Below are 20,619 nucleotides of genomic sequence, written 5' to 3'. Positions count from 1 at the left end.
GTCTGGAGCCTGTGCTCCGCAACAAGAGAGGCCGCGATAGTGAGAGGCCCGTGCACCGCGATGAAGAGTGGCCCCCACTTGCCACAACTAGAGAAAGCCCTCGCACAGAAACGAAGACCCAACACAGCCATAAATAAATAAATTAAAAAAAAGAGTGAGCTAGTAAAGGTTTAGTGATGACATCCTTGACGAAGCAGATGAAGCACAGAGAGGAAGTGGTCCCTCTCTCCACAGCAGTGGGGAGGAGGCCCTCGTGGATGTTGGTGCTGGTTGGTACATGGGGATGCAGAAGGTTGAGGGAATTCCATCCTGCAGAATTGCCTCTATTTTCTCTCTCAAGTAGAAATTATCTGCTGTAAAGAAGGGGTGACATGGAGGAGGAGGAGGAGACTTAAAAATTGTGGGGAAGTTTTAAAATAGCCACTTTGAGGAATCAGTGAGAGAACAGACATGTATACTTTCTTGCCAACACTGAAATGTCAGTTAAGAGCCCATGAATGTGTAGTGGAAGAAGACGAAGTATGGGATTGTCCATTGACCCCACTGACCAGGGTTTTAAATATATTCTTTCTACTAGGGATTTTTTGAACTGATACCACAGGATCTTATCAAAATTTTTGATGAAAATGAACTAGAGGTAAGAAATATTGTTCTTATCTTAAAACAGGACTTTTGTTCCAATTATTCTTCATGTCTACAGTTTGACATTTCTTATTACGTAGCTTCTGATGTGTGGCTTGGGAGATGTCGATGTGAATGACTGGAGAGAACACACAAAGTACAAAAATGGCTACAGTGTAAATCATCAAGTCATCCAGTGGTTTTGGAAGGTAATGGAAAGCTTCTATTTTCATAAATTACTTTTCAGTAGATTCAATCATATTTAACTATACTAGTGGATCACATAGAGATAAGACAAAAAATATATATAGCCCTGCCAAAATTATCTTTGATTTTGTACTGTATACGTTTACCTTCTGGATATGGTTCCAACCTCCATACATATTTTTAGATAAGTAAAATGTGCAGAATGTAGTAAGTGGTAGTGACGGCTGAGATAGGCACTTGATTCCTTACTAAAGTTGGGACTCTTCAAGGGAACTTGTAATAACCTGCAGTGTATTCTCTGGGACTCCTGCATGGCTCCTTGGAATGTGATTTTCCATCTTATACAGAGATGTGTATGCTACTCAATAATACCAGTAAATAACAATTTTTTAAAAGCCGTGAGTCACACCTGAGAGGAAATTTTGTCACTTTATTAGGCTATAATCCCACTCTAAAGAGTTACCATGTAGCCTTGGAAATGAAGTTTCAAGAACTTCATGAACCACCCATAAGCACAACTTGAACTAAAAGAAACATGCAAATTTCATAAGTGATCATTAATGCTCTAACTAAATTCTGATAGCATATTTTTCAGGATAGTTTTGTTACCGGTTTTTTCCAGTGATGTTCCTAAGTGCTGCTTTTATCTTTTGCAGGCTGTTGTAATGATGGACTCAGAAAAAAGAATACGATTACTTCAGTTTGTCACTGGCACATCCCGTGTGCCTATGAATGGATTTGCTGAACTGTATGGTAAGGATTTCCGTAGATCATTAAAAGATGGAGCTTATGCCAGTTGTCTTCTTCATGGCTGACTAGTCTTCAGGCTTCTATCATTTATACAAATATTTAGCTTAATTAAAAAAATTAAGATTTTAAAATGATTATAATTAGATACACTGAAGTAGGTCAAAATATATGTACACCTTCTAATCAGATAGCAAAGGAGAAAACTGGAAACATGAAATGACTCAAGTTACTTCCCACTCTTGAATTTTAAATTTGATTCCCACCCTGCATTCCATTACAAAAAAAGCATTGCCTGTAGTGTGATGGTTTAGGGCAGGCAGCGTGTAAAGTTCCACAGGGTGTTAATAAGCGTACAACAAAACACAGAGAGTATCATAGTAGAATACATTTGGGGGAAAGAACGGACTAAATGAAGTTAAATATTCTGTTTATTGGAATGACATTTACTTGCTTTTAAAGATACCAAGAAGAACAAATCTTTCAGAGAGAGTATAGCCAAGATTGGAGCCCTACTGTCCCCTCCTTGGTAAACCTGGTTTCCTTGTTAAGCTTCATTTATATCTGTTTGCAGAACCTGTCAAGCAGCTGCCACTTCTCCACCTAGAGTAACCATTCCCAGTAGGAAGGCTGAGACAAGAGCTTTGCTGCTCACCAATGTGCTCATTGGAAAGACAAATCCAATTAAGCAGGGCAAACACCCCTTCCATCTCTAGATCCACTGCCCTCTTTTATGCAGCCCAGGCCTACAGCCATCCACTGATATCATGAATTTTTTGGAATTTGGGGGAGATATCCCACACACAGGTCCAGAGTTATTAGTGTTAGAATATAAATTCAAATTCTTAAGGGCTTACAAAAGAAGTAGAAGTTGCTTCAGAATGTTAATATTACAGTACAGTATTATCTAGCCAATAAAAAGTATGTTACATTTTTTTTAACATCTTTATTGGAGTATAATTCCTTTACAATGGTGTGTTAGTTTCTGCTGTATCACAAAGTGAATCAGCTATACGTATACCTATATCCCCATATCCCCTCCCTCTTGCGTCTCCCTCCCACCCTCCCTATCCCACCCCTCTAGGTGGTCACAAAGCACCGAGCTGATCTCCCTGTGCTATGCGGCTGCTTCCCACTAGCTAGCTATTTTACATTTGGTGGTGTATATATGTCCATGCTACTCTCTCACTTCATCCCAGCTTACCCTTCCCCCTCCGCAAGTCCTCAAGTCGATTCTCTACGTCTGCATCTTTATTCCTGTCCTGCCCCTAGGTTCTTCAGAACCTTTTTTTTTTTTAGATTCCATATATATGTGTTAGCATACAGTATTTGTTTTTCTCTTTCTGACTTACTTCACTCTGTATGACAGACTCTAGGTCCATCCACCCCACTACAAATAAATCAATTTTGTTTCTTTTTATGGCTGAGTAATATTCCATTGTATATATGTGCCACATCTTCTTTATCCATTCATCTGATGATGGACACTTAGGTTGCTTCCATGTCATGGCTATTGTAACTAGTGCTGCAGTGAACATTGTGGTACATGACTCTTTTTAAATTATGGTTTTCTCAGGGCATATGCCCAGTAGTGGGATTGCTAGGTCATATGGTAATTCTATTTTTAACTTTTTAAGGAACTTCCATACAGTTCTTCAAAGTGGCTGTATCAATTTACATTCCCACCAACAGTGCAAGGGGGTTCCCTTTTCTCCACACCTTCTCCAGCATTTATTGTTTGTAGATTTTTTGATGATGGCCATTCTGACTGGTGTGAGGTGATACCTCATCGTAGTTTTGATTTGCATTTCTCTAATAATTAGTGATGTTGAGCATCCTCTCATGTGTTTGTTGGCAATCTGTATATCTTCTCTGGAGAAATGTCTATTTAGGTCTTCTGCCCATTTTTGGATTGGGTTGTTTGTTTTTTTGATATTGAGCTGCATGAGCTGCTTGTATATTTTGGAGATTAATCCTTTGTCAGTTGCTTCGTTTGCAAATATTTTCTCCCATTCTGAGGGTTGTCTTTTCATCTTGTTTATGGTTTCCTTTGCTGTGCAAAAGCTTTTAAGTTTCATTAGGTCCCATTTGTTTATTTTTGTTTTTATTTCCCTTTCCCTAGGAGGTGGGTCACAAAGGATCTTGCTGTGATTTATGTCATAGAGTGTTCTACCTATGTTCTCCTCTAAGAGTTTTATAGTGTCTGGTCTTAAATTTAGGTCTTTAATCCATTTTGAGTTTATTGTTTTGTATGATGTTACAGAGTGTTTTAATTTCATTCTTTTACATGTAGCTGTCCAGTTTTCCCAGCACCACTTATTGAAGAGGCTGTCTTTTCTCCATTGTATACTCTTGCCTCCTTTATGAAAGATAAGGTGACCATATGTGTGTGGGTTTATCTTTGGGCTTTCTATCCTGTTCCATTGAGCTATATTTCTGTTTTTGTGTCAGTATCATACTGTCTTGATTACTGTAGCTTTGTAGTATAGTCTGAAGTCAGGGAGACTAATTCCTCCAGCTCCGTTTTTCTTTCTCAGGATTGCTTTGGCTATTCGGGGTCTTTTGTGTTTCCATACAGATTGTGACATTTTTTGTTCTAGTTCTCTGAAAAATGCCATTAGTAGTTTGATAGAGATTGCACTGAATCTGTACATTGCTTTGGATAGTAGAGTCATTTTCACAATGTTGACTCTTCCCATCCAAGAACATGGTATATCTCACCATCTGTTTTTATCATCTTTAATTTCTTTCATCAGTGTCTTATAGTTTTCTGCATACAGGTCTTTTGTCTCCTTAGGTAGGTTTATTCCTAGGTATTTTATTCTTTTTGTTGCAATGGTAAATGGGAGTGTTTCCTTGATTTCTCTTTCAGATTTTTCATCATTAGTGTATAGGAATGCAAGAGATGTCTGTGCATTAATTTTATATCCTGCTACTTTACCAAATTCATTGTTAGCTCTAGTAGTTTTCTGGTAGCATCTTTAGTATTCTCTATGTATAGTATCATGTCATCTGCAAACAGTGACAGTTTCACTTCTTCTTTTCCAATTTGTATTCCTTTTATTTCTTTTTCTCCTCTGATTGCCATGGCTAGGACTTCCAAAACTATGTTGAATAATAGTGGCAAGAGTGGACATTCTTGTCTTGTTCCTGATCTTAGAGGAAATGGTTTAAGTTTTTCACCACTGAGAATGATGTTTGCTGTAGGTTTGTCATATATGGCCTTTATTATGTTGAGGTAGGTTCCCTCTACGCCCACTTTCTGGAGAGTTTTTATCATAAATGGGTGTTGAATTTTGTCGAAAGCTTTCTCTGCATCTATTGAGATGATCATATGGTTTTTATCCTTCAATTTGTTATTATGGTGTATCACACTGATTGATTTGCATATACTGAAAAGTCCTTGCATCCCTGGGATAAACCCCACTTGATCATGGTGTATGATCCTTTTAATGAGTTGTTGGATTCTGTTTGCTAGTATTTTGTTGAGGATTTTTGCATCTGTATTCATCAGTGATACTGGTCTGTAATTTTCTTTTTTTGAGTATCTTTGTCTGGTTTTGGTGTCAGAGAGATGGTGGCCTCATAGAATGAGTTTGGGAGTGTTCCTTCCTCTGCAATTTTTTGGAAGCGTTTGAGAAGGATGGGTGTTAGCTCTTCTCTAAATGTTTGATAGAATTCACCTGTGAAGCCATCTGGTCCTGGCCTTTTGTTTGTTGGAAGATTTTTTAAATTTATTTATTTATTTATTTTAGCTGTGTTGGGTCTTCATTTCTGTGCGAGGGCTTTCTCTAGTTGCGGCAAGCGGGGGTCACTCTTCATTGCGGTGCACGGGCCTCTCACTATCGCGGCCTCTCCTGTTGCGGAGCACAGGCTCCAGACGCGCAGGTTCAGCAGTTGAGGCTCACGGGCCCAGTTGCTCCCCGGCATGTGGGATCTTCCCAGACCAGGGCTCGAACCCGTGTCCCCTGCATTGGCAGGCAGACTCTCAACCACTGCGCCACCAGGGAAGCCCTGTTGGAAGATTTTTAATCACAGTTTCAATTTCAGTGCTTGTGATTGGTCTGTTTCTATTTTCTATTTCTTCCTGGTTCAGTCTCAGAAGGTTGTGCTTTTCTAAAAATTTGTCCATTTCTTCCAGGTTGTACATTTTATTGGCATATACTTGCTTGTAGTAATCTCTCATGATCCTTTGTATTTCTGCAGTGTCAGTTGTTACTTCTCCTCTTTCATTTTTAATTCTGTGTCTGGCTAGTGGTTTATCAATTTTGTTTATCTTCTCAAAGAACCAGCTTTTAGTTTTATTGATCTTTGCTATTGTTTCCTTCATTTCTTTTTCATTTATTTCTGATCTGGTCTTTATGATTTCTTTCCTTCTGCTAACTTTGTGGGGTTTTTTGTTCTTCTTTCTCTAATTGCTTTAGGTGTAAGGTTAGGTTGTTTATTTGAGATTTTTCTTGTTTCTTGAGGTAGGATTGTATTGCTATAAACTTCTCTCTTAGAACTGCTTTTGCTGCATCCCATAGGTTTTGGGTCGTCGTGTTTTCATTGTCATTTATTTATAGATATTTTTTGATTTCCTCTTTGATTTCTTCAGTGATCTCTTGGTTATTTAGTAGAGTATTGATTAGTCTCCATGTATTTGTATTTTTTACCGTTTTTTTCCTGTAATTGATATCTAGTCCTATAGTATTGTGGTCGGAAAAGATACTTGATATGATTTCAATTTTCTTAAATTTACCAAGGCTTGATTTGTGACCCAAGATATGATCTATCCTGAAGTATGTTCCATTAGTACTTGAGAAGAAAGTGTATTCTGTTGTTTTGGGGTGGAATGTCCTATAAATATCAATTAAGTCCATCTTGTTTAATGTGTCATTTAAAGTTTGTGTTTCCTTATTTATTTTCATTTTGGATCATCTGTCCATTGGTGAAAGTGGGGTGTTAAAGTCCCCTAATATTATTGCGTTACTGTCAATTTCCCCTTTTATGGTTGTTAGCATTTGCCCTATGTATTGAGGTGCTCCTATGTTGGGTGCATAAATATTTACAATTGTTGTATCATCTTCTTGGGTTGATCCCTTGATCATTATGTATTGTCCTTCTTTGTCTCTTGTAATAGTCTTTATTTTAAAGTCTATTCTATCTGATATGAGAATTGCTACTCCAGCTTTCTTTTGATTTCCATTTGCATGAAATATCTTTTTCCATCCCCTCACTGTCAGTCTGTATGTGTCCCTAGGTCTGAAGTGGGTCTCTTGTAAGCAGCATCTATACGGGTCTTGTTTTTGTATCCATTCAGCCAGTCTTTGTCTTTTGGTTGGAGCATTTAATTCATTTACATTTAAGGTAATTATTGATATGTATGTTCCTGTTACCATTTTCTTAATTGTTTTGGGTTTGTCATTGTAGGTCTTTTCCTTCTCTTGTGTTTCCTGCCTAGAGAAGTTCCTTTAGCATTTGTTGTAGAGCTGGTTTGGTAGTGCTGAATTCTCTTAGCTTTTGCTTGTCTGTAAAGGTTTTAATTTCTCCTTCGAATCTGAATGAGATCCTTGCTGGGTAGAGTAATCTTGGTTGTAGGCTTTTCCCTTTCATCACTTTAAATATGTCCTGCCACACCCTTCTGGCTTGCAGAGTGTCTGCTGAAGGATCAGCTGTTAACCTTATGGGGATTCCCCTGTATGTTATTTGTTGCTTTTCCCTTGCTGGTTTTAATATTTTTTCTTTGTGTTTAATTTTTAATAGTTTGATTAATATGTGTCTTGGTGTGTTTCTCCTTGGATTTATCCTGTATGGGACTCTCTGCACTTCCTGGACTTGACTGAGTATTTCCTTTCCCATATTAGTGAAGTTTTCAACTATAATCTCTTCAAATACTTTCTCAGTCCCTTTCTTTTTCTCTTCTTCTTCTGTGACCCCTATATTTCGAATGTTGGTGCGTTTAATGTTGTCCCAGAGGTCTCTGAGACTGTCCTCAATTCTTTTCATTCTTCTTTCTTTATTCTGCTCTGCGGTAGTTATTTCCACTATTTTATCTTCCAGGTCACTTATCCTTTCTTCTACCTCAGTTATTCTGCTATTGATTCCTTCTAGAGAATTTTTAATTTCATTTATTGTGTTGTTCATCATTGTTTGTTTGCTCTTTAGTTCTTCTAGGTCCTTGTTAAACGTTTCTTGTATTTTCTCCATTCTATTCCCAAGATTTTGGATCATCTTTACTTTTATTACTCTGAATTCTTTTTCGGGTAGATGCCTATTTCCTCTTCATTTGTTTGGTCTGGTGGGTTTTTACCTTGCTCCTTCATCTGCTGTGTATTTCTCTGTCTTCTCATTTTGCTTAACTTACTGTGTTTGGGGTTCACAGGCTGCAGGTTCATAGTTCCCATTGTTTTTGGTGTCTGACCCCAGTGGGTAAGGTTGGTTCAGTGGGTTGTGTAGGCTTCCTGGTGGAGGGGACTGGTGCCTGTGTTCTGATGGATGAGGCTGGATCTTGTCTTTCTGGTGGGCAGGACCACATCCAGTGGTGTGTTTTGGGGTGTCTGTGAACTTATTATGATTTTAGGCAGCCTCTCTGGTAATGGGTGGGGTTGTGTTCCTGTCTTGCTAGTTGTTTGGCTTGGGGTGTCCAGCACTGGAGCTTGCTGGTTGTTGAGGGGAGCTGGGTCTTAGTGTTGAGATAGAGATCTCTGGGAGAGCTCTCACCAATTGATATTACGAGGGGCCGGGAGGTCTCTTGTGGACCAATGTCCTGAACTCGGCTCTCCCACCTCAGAGGCTCAGGCCTGACACCTGGCCAGAGCACCAAGATCCTGGGTCATCCTGGAGAAGATGGACTGAAGCCAGGAGAAAGCTAGATGATGGGAGACCTGTCAGAAGTCTTGTTTGGTGAAATCAGGCAAAGGATGGTGACATTCTGTACCCAGGCTCTACTCGCGAAGGGGAAAGGGGTGCCCCGGGAAGCCAAGTGCGAACTTCCACGCAAAAGTATGTTACATTGATATTGGTTGACTTACAGGAAGTTTTCCAGATGGATTGTTTAGGTGAGAGAATCAAGAGGAAGGGAAATATGATTCCATGCTATGGAAAACACAGTGACAAAAGTACTGAAATTTTAACTGTATGGATAATTGTGATGGGTAATGTGTGAAAAGCAATGCTTTTTGAGAAAAGAGTAATTTGGAAAATTTAGGTATTTTTAGTGCTGCTTCTGACAATTATCCTCACACACACATATTTGGATATGAGTCTAAGACATGGAGAGAAGTATGGAAGGTGTCTCATCGTGTTGTCAGCATTGATGACCTGGGAGGTTGGAGGATGTTGAGAATTGGAGGAGGAAGAACTAAGCAAAAACTCCAAAGGAAAAAAAAAAGTTTCTAAGAATGTGCATTAATAAGAGGAAAATGTAGCATGTATAACATGATCCCATGCACATAAAATCCTATATAGATGCACATGCACAAAAAGATTCATGATAGGATGTTTACTCAGATTTAATGGTGGAATTTCAGGTGATTTTTACATCTTTCATTATATAATCTCACTACAAAAAAAAATAAAGCAATAGAGAAAAAATAATCAGAAAAAGCTGTTTTCAGTGGGACTCAAAAACGCACATTTTCTGTGTACCTATGACAGAGGCGGTATATGGAAATGCAGGGCTAGGAAACAGCAAAAGCCCCGTCAGACACACAACCCCCACCCCCTACCCCAGGGCAGAGTGATACTGTGGTCCCAAATGCACTGATAGAGGAGGAGTCCTCGTTTCATGGCTGGACAGTAAAGTCATCAGGCCCAGGACAACATTATTTCTTTTGAGTTTAAAGAAACTAGATGTTCTCTGTGTGTTTAAGTTCTGCATTAGCAAAAGTGAGTTGTGAAATGCCCAGAAATTCCTGTAAGACTAATTGAAACCAAAGCAACTCTTCTTCCTTGTAGGCTCAAACGGACCACAGTCATTTACAGTTGAGCAGTGGGGCACCCCTGAGAAGCTGCCAAGAGCTCATACGTGGTAAGCAGTTTCTCTGACCCTAGAGAACAAGTCCTCAGAGACAGAAGGTCCTCTAACAGTCTGGGTACGGAAGGTCTAGTTCCCTCTGTGCTGTGTTGGTGGCAGATATGGAGGGGGAGGGGGGAGAGGAGAGGAGGAGGAGGACCGGGAGACAGCGACACCAACCCAGGAACAGCTGTTTCTTTACTGGGCAGGCCTGAAGACCAGGTAGCTGAACATTGGAGAGACCCATCTAAACTTTTGACCAGGGGACTTCCCTGGCGGTCCAGTGGTTAAGATTCAGTGCTTCCACTGCAGGGGGCACGGGTTCGATCCCTGGTCAGGGAACAGATGCCACACGGTACAGCCCAAAAAAGGTAAACTGTTGACCATATCCTGCTTCCATCACATGAATGATGAGCCATCCCAAGAAGGACTAGAACACTCCGTTTTGAAGGTTCAAATGACAGGAGCCCAGACATTTGGAGATCAGGGTGGAGGTGAGAGGTCACCACCAAGAATTCATGGGGAGAGTCCACACCTAGAGTCCAATCCTAGACATTCCTTCTCCCTGAGGAGAAAAGGTCTTTTCGTGTGGTTGAAACATAGCACGCATAGCTGCACCATGAATAGTTTGCCCTGGGAACTCGCTTTGTCAGTGTCTGCAATAACCAGCCCCTCTCTGTTCTTTCAGCTTTAATCGCTTGGACTTGCCACCGTATGAGTCATTTGAAGAATTATGGGATAAACTTCAGATGGCCATTGAGAACACTCAGGGTTTTGATGGCGTTGATTAGATTACAAGTAACAATCTATGGTGTTTTACTCCCGCTTTTTTATAAGCAAAATCTTGACTTAAAATTTTCCAGGGAACTACTAACCCTTGGCCATTGATGCTTCCCAGATATTGGAGAAAATCACGTCAAAGAATTAGAAGAAGTAGTATGACAACTTTTCCATTATTTCATTCACTTATATAAGGTGTTGCTTTTACGCAGTTGTTTTGTTCTACCTTGAGTTCACCCTCTAGGATATAAGTCCTGTGTGCCTGAAATCGTGAGTTTTGTCCTTGACATTTACCTCTTTTACAGTATTTGCCAGGCAGTTTCTTAAACTACTGAAATTATAACTGTGAAATATTTGTGATAAGTGTCATGTGTGAAAAGTTTGATGCTTTTTGAGAAGGAAACTGAAATTGGGGAAAAAAACTTTAATATTGAGTACACTACAATATACTCAGTGCTGCCTGCAGCTAGTTATTATTTTGTAGACCTGCCTACTGCACGTTACTGCCCAGATTTTTGGAAAAATCTTAGAAAGTATGTTACCTATATTTTTAGTCAACTGATTCACTTGCAAAAAGCTGTTTACTTCTTCGTTTTAAAAAGCATTTGGCTTTTGTTAATATGTGGTTTTACTAAGCAAGGTGGTTCATAAGACGTGAAGCAAATTCAAATTTGCGAAGGGTTAAAGGTATTAACGCCTCCCTCTTGCCTGTACATCCTTATGGTTCATTGGTAGAATCATCACTCTTTACTGTGTTAGTTTAGTTAAAAGAATTCCTTCTTCAAACTAAAGCTTGACAAAGCAGTATTCCTAAATAAGCCTTGAAGAACTAAGTTAAATGTATAACACTTGCCTTTACTAGTCATTCTTTACTCTTGCACAATTATGTAGTAAATATATGTTTACAGGGTTTATTATGTTTACAGATTAAGCTAATCTCTGCAGTTGCATTTTTATATTTTTAGTATTTCACTTTAGTCAAAAAAAACCAAATAATTTGTTAAAAATAACCAAAGAATAGTTATAATGCATAATTTGTATTAAATTACCCTATTTCTTATGCTTTTTTAAAAACCTGTTTACTATGAAAATGTTTTGCTATAAATCCAAAACTCTTTAGGCAAAATGCTACAGATAGACTCCGACTTTAGCCAAACTGAAGTACATAAAAATCCTGTGCATGCATTCAGTGAAGGTTTACTGAATGCCTGCGAGGTGCATAGCTCTGTCTAGGCCCTGGGGTAAAGGTTGTCAGCTTCAAAGAGATCTAGCTGAGTCCCCATCCTCAAGGAACTTAGAGATGTGTAAAGGAATTTTCAAACAATCAAAAGTCGGGGTGAGCAGAATAAGGCAAAAGGGAAAGTGTTCCAGTGCACCTGCAAACATAAGTGCGCCAAGACTGTATTTATATATTTTATACCTACATTGGAATGATTATATAGAAAATGCTCTTGCAAAAAGATAAAGCTATTTCTCAATATGGTATCTTTGTGATTTAGGGGTAATTGTAAATATATGTTATTAATCTTCTTAAATACATACATATATATATATATATATATATATGCATATTCTGAGAGTTGTAAGAAGTGCATCTGGCTCTTGGTTAAAGTTTGTTGGGGTCGAACACAATGGGTACCATTCAGCACCTGGTAGGGATCTCCCATGTGACAGAGGCAAAACCACTTTCCAAACAGCACATCAGCAACTCAGCTTAGGGAGAGTAATTCACAGATCTGTGTACCCTGTGTCTTATCTTCACCTTGCTAACTAGCATTCAGGGGAGACCACCAGGTGTAGCCCTAATTTTATCACTTACCAAATGTTTAAACTGAAGCAGCATACTTCACCTCTCTGGGCTCCTGGTTCTTCACCTGTCAAAGGAAAATAATCATGCGCACTCTCATTGTCATGTAAGATTATCGTAAATTCCAGAAAGATGCTTTGTAAAGTATCATACGATCAGGAGGTGCTTTGTGCTGACCATCAGATTTTGTCAAATCAGGTGTGAACACGAACTACACTCCCAAAGAAAAATCTCTTCATTTAAAAATAAAATGACTGCTGACAGACAAGGAAGTAGGAACATCTCTGATATTGAATATATACAGATATACATATGCATGTTTATCTGTACATGGATCTTACCATCAGAATTCATTTTCTCCACATGAGCAAAGTAATATTAATATGGGCCAATGCATTTTGGAATGTTCTCATTATGTAGAACTGAATGTGAAAACTATTTTTGTTAAAACAAGATTTTACCACATGACTGTTTAAATATCACTTCTGTGAAATACAGCAGATATCAGAGCCTGAGAAAATATAAAGCTTGCTTTTCGTCCGACTCATTCACTTGGATGATTCTGTGACTCAGATAAAACAGGGTGTTAAAGAGATCAGACACTCCCACCAGCCCCCAGCCACAGACCATCATCTCCCAGGTGTGCACTGATGGTCCAAAAGGAACCTGTATCAAGCAACACAGCCCCTCATCCCAGATAGCAAAGTTTCTCAAATGCATTCTACGGCTGGAAGTAAATAGGGTCATTTATGTAAAGCAAGGACGTCGGGTTTTTTTTAGAATTATAAGCACATAGTTTTAGCCTATTATTTTCTCTGTAATCAAACAAATTTTAACAGACATAAAATTGTGCTACAAATGCATTTCATCCTAATTTAAATGGTTATTTGTTTTCATTTTTTATTTATAATGCTGAAATTATTCCAGAGAATTATCAAGTTAAACAATTCGTTTGGATTATAAGCCACTTGACATTGTTTTTTAAAATCTTCTCATATGGGAAAAAGATATCAAGATTAATGTATCAAAATTTATTGCATACTTTAAAATATAAAACCATTTTTTAAAATCTTGATGCCACAAATAAAGTTCTATTCTAGTAAAAACAGAAACTGTGATTCATTTTCAAATAGAAATGTTTCCAAGCTATTATTCTTGGCCAATAGCTCCTGATCTAATTCTCTGCAGCAACACGTGGAATTCTCAAGACAACCTTGAATTTATAGCAGGTTACCTAGCATGATTATAAGCTCTTAACCACAGAGAATCTCCATTTTACAAACAGGTCCTGTTCCCAAAATCTGGTTGTTAGTAAATTATCCAGAAGACGATATAATAATAAAGTTACAAATGGACTGGATTTCAGACCTGCTGTTGTTCATTCCAGAGGCCAGCCATGGAACCTATTTATAACATTGTTTCTATGTGAAAAGGATTTCCCAAGTGTTACTTCAGAAGTAAGTATCTTTTCATCCTTCCTCTGAACTCCTGGAAGTTTCCCAGTTAGAAGGGAATCCAACACCCTCACCCCCAGTCAGCCCTAGGAAGGTGCTGTTCCAGCCCTGTTTCTGCCAAAATCCAGACTGTAGTTGTAATCTGTGGGGTCCAGACACCTGCTTTCCCCACTTCCACCCTTCCAGTGCTCACCAGCTCCGGCAGTAGCTAGCCGGCACCGTGCCTCCCCGTACAAGAAGTCCTTGCTTTGCTGTCCAGCAGGGCAGGCACATTCCTTTTTATAAAGGATATTATACTAAGTGTTAGAATCGCAGGACCTCACTCTGAATAGTGGGCTTCAGTAGATTTGTGTGTATTTTTCTTGAGCGTTAAAGAATATCGGTAAATTAGCGGCCTGTTTCGGTTCTGCCAGTCTCTCCTTCTGCAATCCATCCTATGCAGTCCCTCCATCCCACACCAGTGTTTCCTTTCTCATATACAAATCTGATCAGGTTACTCCGCCAAAAACGCTCTGAAAGCTCCCCAGAGCCAGAAGGAAGAAGCCCAAACCCGTTGGCGTGAAATGCAGTCTGTCCCCAGCTTAATGCATGAGTTCCACCTTCCATCATACCCCACTCAGGCACCCTGCCCTCCACCCAAACCAGGCCTCCCTCCAGTCCCTAATCACTGAAAACTTCTCTGCACCTGCTTATGTCCACTTGCAAAATCACTCCTCCTGTTGGAGCAGTGGAAGGGTGCTGTGGCCTAGCATTTGGTACCTAGTAGCATGAATGGGATCGTATTGCTATGCTTTGTTTACATAATTCTCGCCTACAAACTTGGGCAGCTTGAAAACAGGGACTTCTTTGTATACATTTTTAATATGTTCATTTTCCAACACATAAATACAATATGAGTATTGTTTGTGTATAGACCCAGTGCACATGTATCGAGCACCTACAGCGTCCCTGGCCCTGTGCAGTAATATGCAGGAAGCCCTGTGTTTAGGGGGATGATGGGAACTGTGAAAATACACATGCAGAGAAGGAGCTTGACTGAGATCCTGCATAGCACCAGGGTCTGCAGTAAACACTTTACGTGGGTCCCATTTAATCTTCATAAAAACTCAGTGAGGCAGGTTTTATAGGCTCAAAAAGGACAAGTAATTCACCTGAGGCCACACAGCATATAAACTCAGTGGATTATGAACCACAACAACAAAAAAAAGAAAGCTATAGAATCCAATCAGCAAATTACCAAGGTGTATTCATTTTCTATTGCTGCATAACAAATGACCACAAAGCTAGCAGCTCAAATCAACACCCATTTATCATCTCACAGTTCAGTCAGTCAGTAACTCCACATGGAATCTAAAATATGACACAAATGGACTTATCTACGAAACAGAAACAGACTCACAGACATAGAGAACAGACTTGTGGTTGCCAAGGGGTAGGTGGGGGAGGGATGGATTGGGAATTTGGGATTAGCAGATGCAAACTATTATATATAGAATGGATAAACAACAAGGTCCTACTGTATAGCACAGGGAACTATATTCAATATCCTATGATGAATCATAATGGAAAACAATGTGAAAAAGAGTGTATGTATATGTATAACTGAATCACTTTGCTGTTTAGCAGTAATTAACAGAACATTGTAAATCAACTCTACTTGAATAAAATTAATTTAAAAATTAAAAAAAAAAGAAATCCACATGGGCTCAGCTGGCTTCTCTATTTAGGGCCTCACAGGCCAAAACCAAGGTGTCAACCAACCAAACTCTTACCTGCTTCAGTGATTCTTCAGTTGTTGACAGAATCCAGTTCCTTGTGGCTAGAGTTCTGAGGTCCCCATTTTCTTGCTGGCTGTCATCTGGGGACCACTCTAAGCTTCTACACGCCACATACATTTCTCATCACTTGGCCGCTCCATCTTCAGGCCAGCAATGGTGTGTGGAATCCTTTTCATGCTTAGAACCTTCCTGATGCCTCCTTTTGCCATCCTCTTCTGCCACCAGGTGGAGAAAATTCTCACTTTCCAAGGCTCACTTGATCAGTCCCACCTCTGTCATCTCCCCTTTTGAAGTTGACTGTGCTGTAGGCATAACACAGTCGTGGGAGTGAGATCTTATCACATTCATGGATTGCAGGTATTGGGACCTTGAGCTTTTGGGCCATTTGTAGAAATTCCACTTCCCACACAACCTAAAAGTAAAGGGTGGCAAAGGGTTATGGAGATGCGGCTTGAAAAAACACTTAAATGTATCTAATTTTATATTTCGTGGTTCAGGGTTCCATTCTTTGCCAATGAAAAGCCTGATAAATGAATGGTACTATCAGCCGGTGGATTCATCTTCAGCAGCTGTGAATTCACGAATCACTACTCAGGTTTGTGGTTTTCTCAGTGGCATCAAGGTTGAATTGGCCTGAAATTAGATTCAACTCATCCTTAGAAGCTCCCTTATTTTAGAAAGAGAACTAGATCATCTCTGCTCTTTTTATTTGTTTGAAGATTGGTATTCCTTCCAATGAAGTTATGTTCAGGATAATGACGTGAGTGCAAATCAAAACAGAGCCGAAAGCAAAGAAAGCCATTCACAGCCCGGAGTTGCTGATCATTTGCTGGCTCTCAGTCTCCAGAGAGAAGGGGAGGGGCGGGGAGGGCCTCTGGAGGCCCTGAGCGAGCACGCAGCTCTGGAGCAGGGTGTTCTCCTTGGGAAGGTAACCAGAGATTAAAGCCATAACTGTAGGCTGTTGAGGATGCTCAATTCATTGTTGAGATCCTGATTTAAGTTCTCTTATGAAAAATAATTACTATCAAGGCAAACCCCATACCTTCCTAAGAGTTGTTTTTCTTTAACACATATATTTTATACATGAGAAACTCAAGCATATTCTCTCCAATCAGTAAGAGGTAATGAACACAGTGAGCTAAGGATAATCTGTTTAAACAAACAGGATTTTCATGGATGCTAGATTTGAAAACACGATCCAGATCAATGACATGGTTAATATTCAGTCACTGTGCATTATTAGCCCAAGGATAAACTTCCAGACTTGAAGACAATGAAATAGCTCCAATGGGATGACCAAATGCTCAATGATGAAGGGAGAGTAGCCAACTAGCTTTGCTTTTTCAGTATTGCTATGTGTTGTAATGTTGTAATGCTTGTGGATAAATGTTGATGTTGTGTGGTTTTAAGCTACAAGGAATTCAGTAATGTTTTATCCTTGTCTACATCTTCAAAAGAAGTGTGAGAAGGGAAAAAAAGAAAGCTCTGTTAACTCAGTTACTACCAGAACTCTGAATATCTGTGGTTGCCCCTATGAGTCAGTTTACATACTTTCCCCCATTGCCATCTGGGGACAATGTGGATAGGAATTTGGGGTTTATCATCAAAACATCTAATTACTCATTTAAGCATTGCCAGGGGTGGGGAAGAAGGAACACATAGCACATACTGCAAGCCTTTGGAAGGTATATTAAGACATTTAAGACTGAGCCAAGGTCTAGTCCAGCCATTGTCCAACAGAAATATAATGCAGGTGACATGTAATTTTAAATTTTCTAGTAGCACATTTTAAAGAGTAAAAAGAGAGAAATGAATTTAGTAGTAATAATGTTGTATTTAATGAAGTATATCTGAAATTTAACATTTCAACATGTAATTAATGTAAAATTGTTAATGATGTTTTTCATTATCTGATGCTGTCTTCAATATGCAGTGTGTATTTTATGCTTCCAGCACATCTCAGTTCAGAGCGGCCACATTTCAAATAGCCACAGGGGGCTGGCGCTACATATTGGACAGCACTGGGATCAATGGGCCTGGGTCATGCTTAGACACCACACAAGGGAATGAAGAAGCAGCTCTGAGTGGCTAACCTGGGAAGGTGCAAAATTAGCTTGCTTCCCCCAGGCAACTCCAGAGTCTTGGAAGAAATTTCTCCAAGAGAGCCCAATGTCAAAAACTAAGCAACATGGCAGAGAGCCGATCTGTGGTGATTCCAAATTTTACTTTTAGGAGCTTAAGGTTGGCAGTCTGGTTGCAAGGGGAGCTATCTTTGCACTGTGAACACACTGTCTCCACACGGATTCTGTTTGCTAGGGATGGCTTGGGAGAGATCTAATGCAGATTATGGGGAGATAAGCCAAATCCCCAAATCACACCTGCAACCCTCCTCCTTAGAGCTGAGGTTGCCCCAGCCAGTGATGCTGAAGGTGTCCCACGTTGAACGTCATATAATGCGGGCAGAAGCAAACATGTGGGAATTGCTGGCAACCAGCATCCAGTGTGAAGCGCCGGATCTAGGACCTTGGAAGATCGTCACAGAACAGGGCGAGGGGGATGGGGAATGGGGCGATTTATCAGAAACTGCCAGAAACAGGAGGGTGGCGATAAGACTGGACAACTGGGAGGGTAAGGCCACCGCAGAGGAAGGAACTCCACGGGGTCGCAGGGGGTCACCTGGGGGAGAGCCTCTTCGATGTTGGGAGGAAGGCAGAGACTGTGGGAGACACAGCTGTTTGTTTTTTCTGCTGCAAGGAGAATAACAAAATGCGATCAGGAGAGCTAATAGACTACAGATGCAGAACTTCTGGCTGAGCGCTCAGACCTGCGAAAGGCTTTGAACTGGAACCAGCCCTCTCATTTTCAGCAGTGCGTGTGGCCCATGAAAAAGAAAGAGTGAAGTAAAACAAGAGACCCACCAGAGATAATTATGAGTTACTCCCAGCGGGTGAAATAACAGAGATTATATTGGGCTGGGGGAAAAGTAGGGGTTTGATCATGAAAGGACTTATGTTCCATGCTGAGGAATCTCATCAACAATGGGGAAGCTATTCAAGAGTTACATGCCAAAAAGTGTATGCTTTGGTATGAACTTTAGAAAGCTCGTTCTGCCTATTTAAGGGTAGCAGGTCTGGGGGCAGGTGCTAACGTGGAGAGTGTTCCAAGGACGAAGGTGAGAAATGGTAGCGCGTCCGAAGCCAGGGTTGAGATGTCATATGGAGAGAGGTGCAGCTGTTGGGCAGGGGGGAGCAAGAGGGGCGAAGACAGGAGTCTGGGCTGACACCTACCCTGACACCCAGATGGGGGCACCTGGATGGGTGCTGGTGTTGACACCGCCGCCGCCGAAACAGAAAGGACTGTGGACTTTCCACGGGGTGACATCAGAGGGGAGGCTTCTGATAGGCAGCTGTGGATCTAAAGGTGGGTGAAGATTTGGAGGTTGTCAGCAAATAGTTGTGAGCCCATGAGGGGATTGTATTACATGGGCCGCCAACTAAGAAAGCTGATCCAAATTATCAAACATCACTTCTGATAAGTTAATTTTATTATACTTTGTATTTAATAGAACAAGTGGCGATTGGGGGACGTTTATAAACAATACAATTGGTAGTGTATTTCCAGCCAAAACCAATGCTTTTAGGTTTTTCTTTGCTCTTTATTAGGTATTCCAGGACCTGTAATTAATGCCAACAGTTTTCTCCACTTGGTGCAGACCTTCCCCACCTCCGCGCACATGCGGGCACCTGAGCCTGACGCCGGTTGATGACCTGGGCTCCCAATTGTCCCCCGAGCCAGGCCCCATTTCACTTCGCCCGCTTCCACCCGAGGCCCCGCCCAGTCCTCGTCCCTGGAGCCCCGGCACCTGCGGGTATCATCGCTGATGGGAACAACCTGGGACGCCCCCGGGGGAAGCGTGGGCGGGAGAGAAGCTGAAACAGGCCGGGCGGGCCTGAGGAGGGCGCCGCAGTGAGCACGGGCTCCCAGACACGCGGGAGGTGTCCGGGGAGAGGAAGGAGCGCCCGAGGAGCGGGAGGGACCCGTGAGCGGGCCGTGGGGTCACAGCGGCGACCTGCAGAGGCCATGGCAGCTCCAGGACGGAGAGCAGGTAAGACGGCGGCCCTGAAGGGAGGGAGAAAGCCCTCCCCTCTACCCTTGTGCCCCATGACGCAAGTGACCCCGAAGCGCCCCCAAATGCGTACATTCAGTTCCCTCTCGGGACTGGCCTCCCCTGCGGGAGGGGTGAGATTCCAGGGCAATTGGATGTGCCTCCCCCAGCCTCCCCGCACCTATTTGCTGACGGCTGAAATTATTTTAATAGCACCTAAGACCTTTCACTTCCATACTTAAAAGATTGAATTATAATACAAAGGACAAATGTTTCCTGAACCCAAATGTGTTCGTAGTAAAGTATAAGTGACTAAGGTAAGGCCTGTTCAGTAGTGATAGAGGTTAGGAAAAGGGACACCTCGCTTGGGGTGGAAAAGCCCTGAAACGGGAGGCTGGGGTCCGAAGAGGCCGATATTCACAGTCTGGCCGTGTCCTTCTGGGCTGTTGACCTGAAATGGATCTGAGTCCGGGAGAAGCGGCCCGGGCGGGGTCCCCGGGTGGGCAGCCGCGTCGTCAGCCGCAGCAGGGCCACGGCTTGAATTATTTCCTCTGCCTGAGATCGCGCTCGGGACTTTTGTGTAGGAGAAGCGTTTCACAAATCTCTACACCGCAGAACACTTCCAAGTATTGAGTTACTCAGAAGATGCTTACGATTCATGGGCGTGAACCCAGAGAACAAATATGCTCACACCAAAAGGGACAGACATAAGTGTGGGGCTTTCTTTGATTATATTGGTTCCTAGTTAAATATAACAGATACTCCTTCTCCAGGTGTGTACAGACTCTCTTCCAGAGTGACAATGACTTTTTCCCTCTGACTCAACCTCCTCCTCCATCTTCTCGGCGTCCCCTGCCAGCAATGAGGGGATGGGCCTCATTCCGAAGTCTGTTTGCCAGGTTATGGGAGCTTGGAAGTCTTTTCAGCTGTGGAACGCAGATTACTCACCCCTTTTCAAATGATCTAACATACATACAACCGTGGTTAGAATAGTGACTCGGCCACTAAGTGAGTGGGTATTTTTTTTAATCCACGACAAACATGTTTGGAAGTTATCTTATTGTCCCCTCACTTCCTAATTAGGACACTGAAACGCTCTAGGGAGTCCCTTCCTTTCAGACGGC

General features: G+C 41.3%; 1 protein-coding gene and 1 long non-coding RNA gene across 6 annotated transcripts in view; one reads left to right on the top strand and one right to left on the bottom strand.

Moving 5' to 3' along the window:
- Positions 1-12,844, top strand: part of NEDD4 (NEDD4 E3 ubiquitin protein ligase) — a 146,432-nt gene extending 133,588 nt beyond the window's left edge. For all 3 annotated transcript variants that reach the window (XM_082388004.1, XM_082388003.1, XM_082388005.1), the window contains 5 exons: positions 578-637; positions 723-830; positions 1,485-1,581; positions 9,514-9,586; positions 10,260-12,844. In XM_082388004.1, coding sequence (XP_082244130.1) covers positions 578-637; positions 723-830; positions 1,485-1,581; positions 9,514-9,586; positions 10,260-10,362 — 441 coding nt within the window. In that variant the 3' untranslated portion in view covers positions 10,363-12,844. The remainder of the gene's footprint in view (positions 1-577; positions 638-722; positions 831-1,484; positions 1,582-9,513; positions 9,587-10,259) is intronic.
- Positions 1-19,044, bottom strand: part of LOC309626839 — a 35,026-nt gene extending 15,982 nt beyond the window's left edge. Inside the window, exons 1-2 of one of the 3 annotated variants that reach the window (XR_014243422.1) lie at positions 15,385-19,044; positions 12,171-12,225 (exon numbers count right to left, since the gene is read on the bottom strand). This is a non-coding gene — a long non-coding RNA (uncharacterized lncRNA). Of the gene's footprint in view, positions 1-12,170; positions 12,228-15,384 lie in introns of those variants that run through there. The other 2 variants (XR_014243423.1, XR_014243424.1) reach the window with 2 other exon arrangements.
- Positions 19,045-20,619: the final 1,575 nt, after the last annotated feature.

The sequence above is a fragment of the Balaenoptera borealis genome (genome assembly GCF_965194805.1).
Source record: "Balaenoptera borealis genome assembly, chromosome: 3".
Lineage (NCBI taxonomy): Eukaryota > Metazoa > Chordata > Mammalia > Artiodactyla > Balaenopteridae > Balaenoptera > Balaenoptera borealis.
The sequence above is the reverse complement of the archived record's forward strand: the minus strand, read 5'-3'. Positions and strand labels throughout refer to the sequence as shown.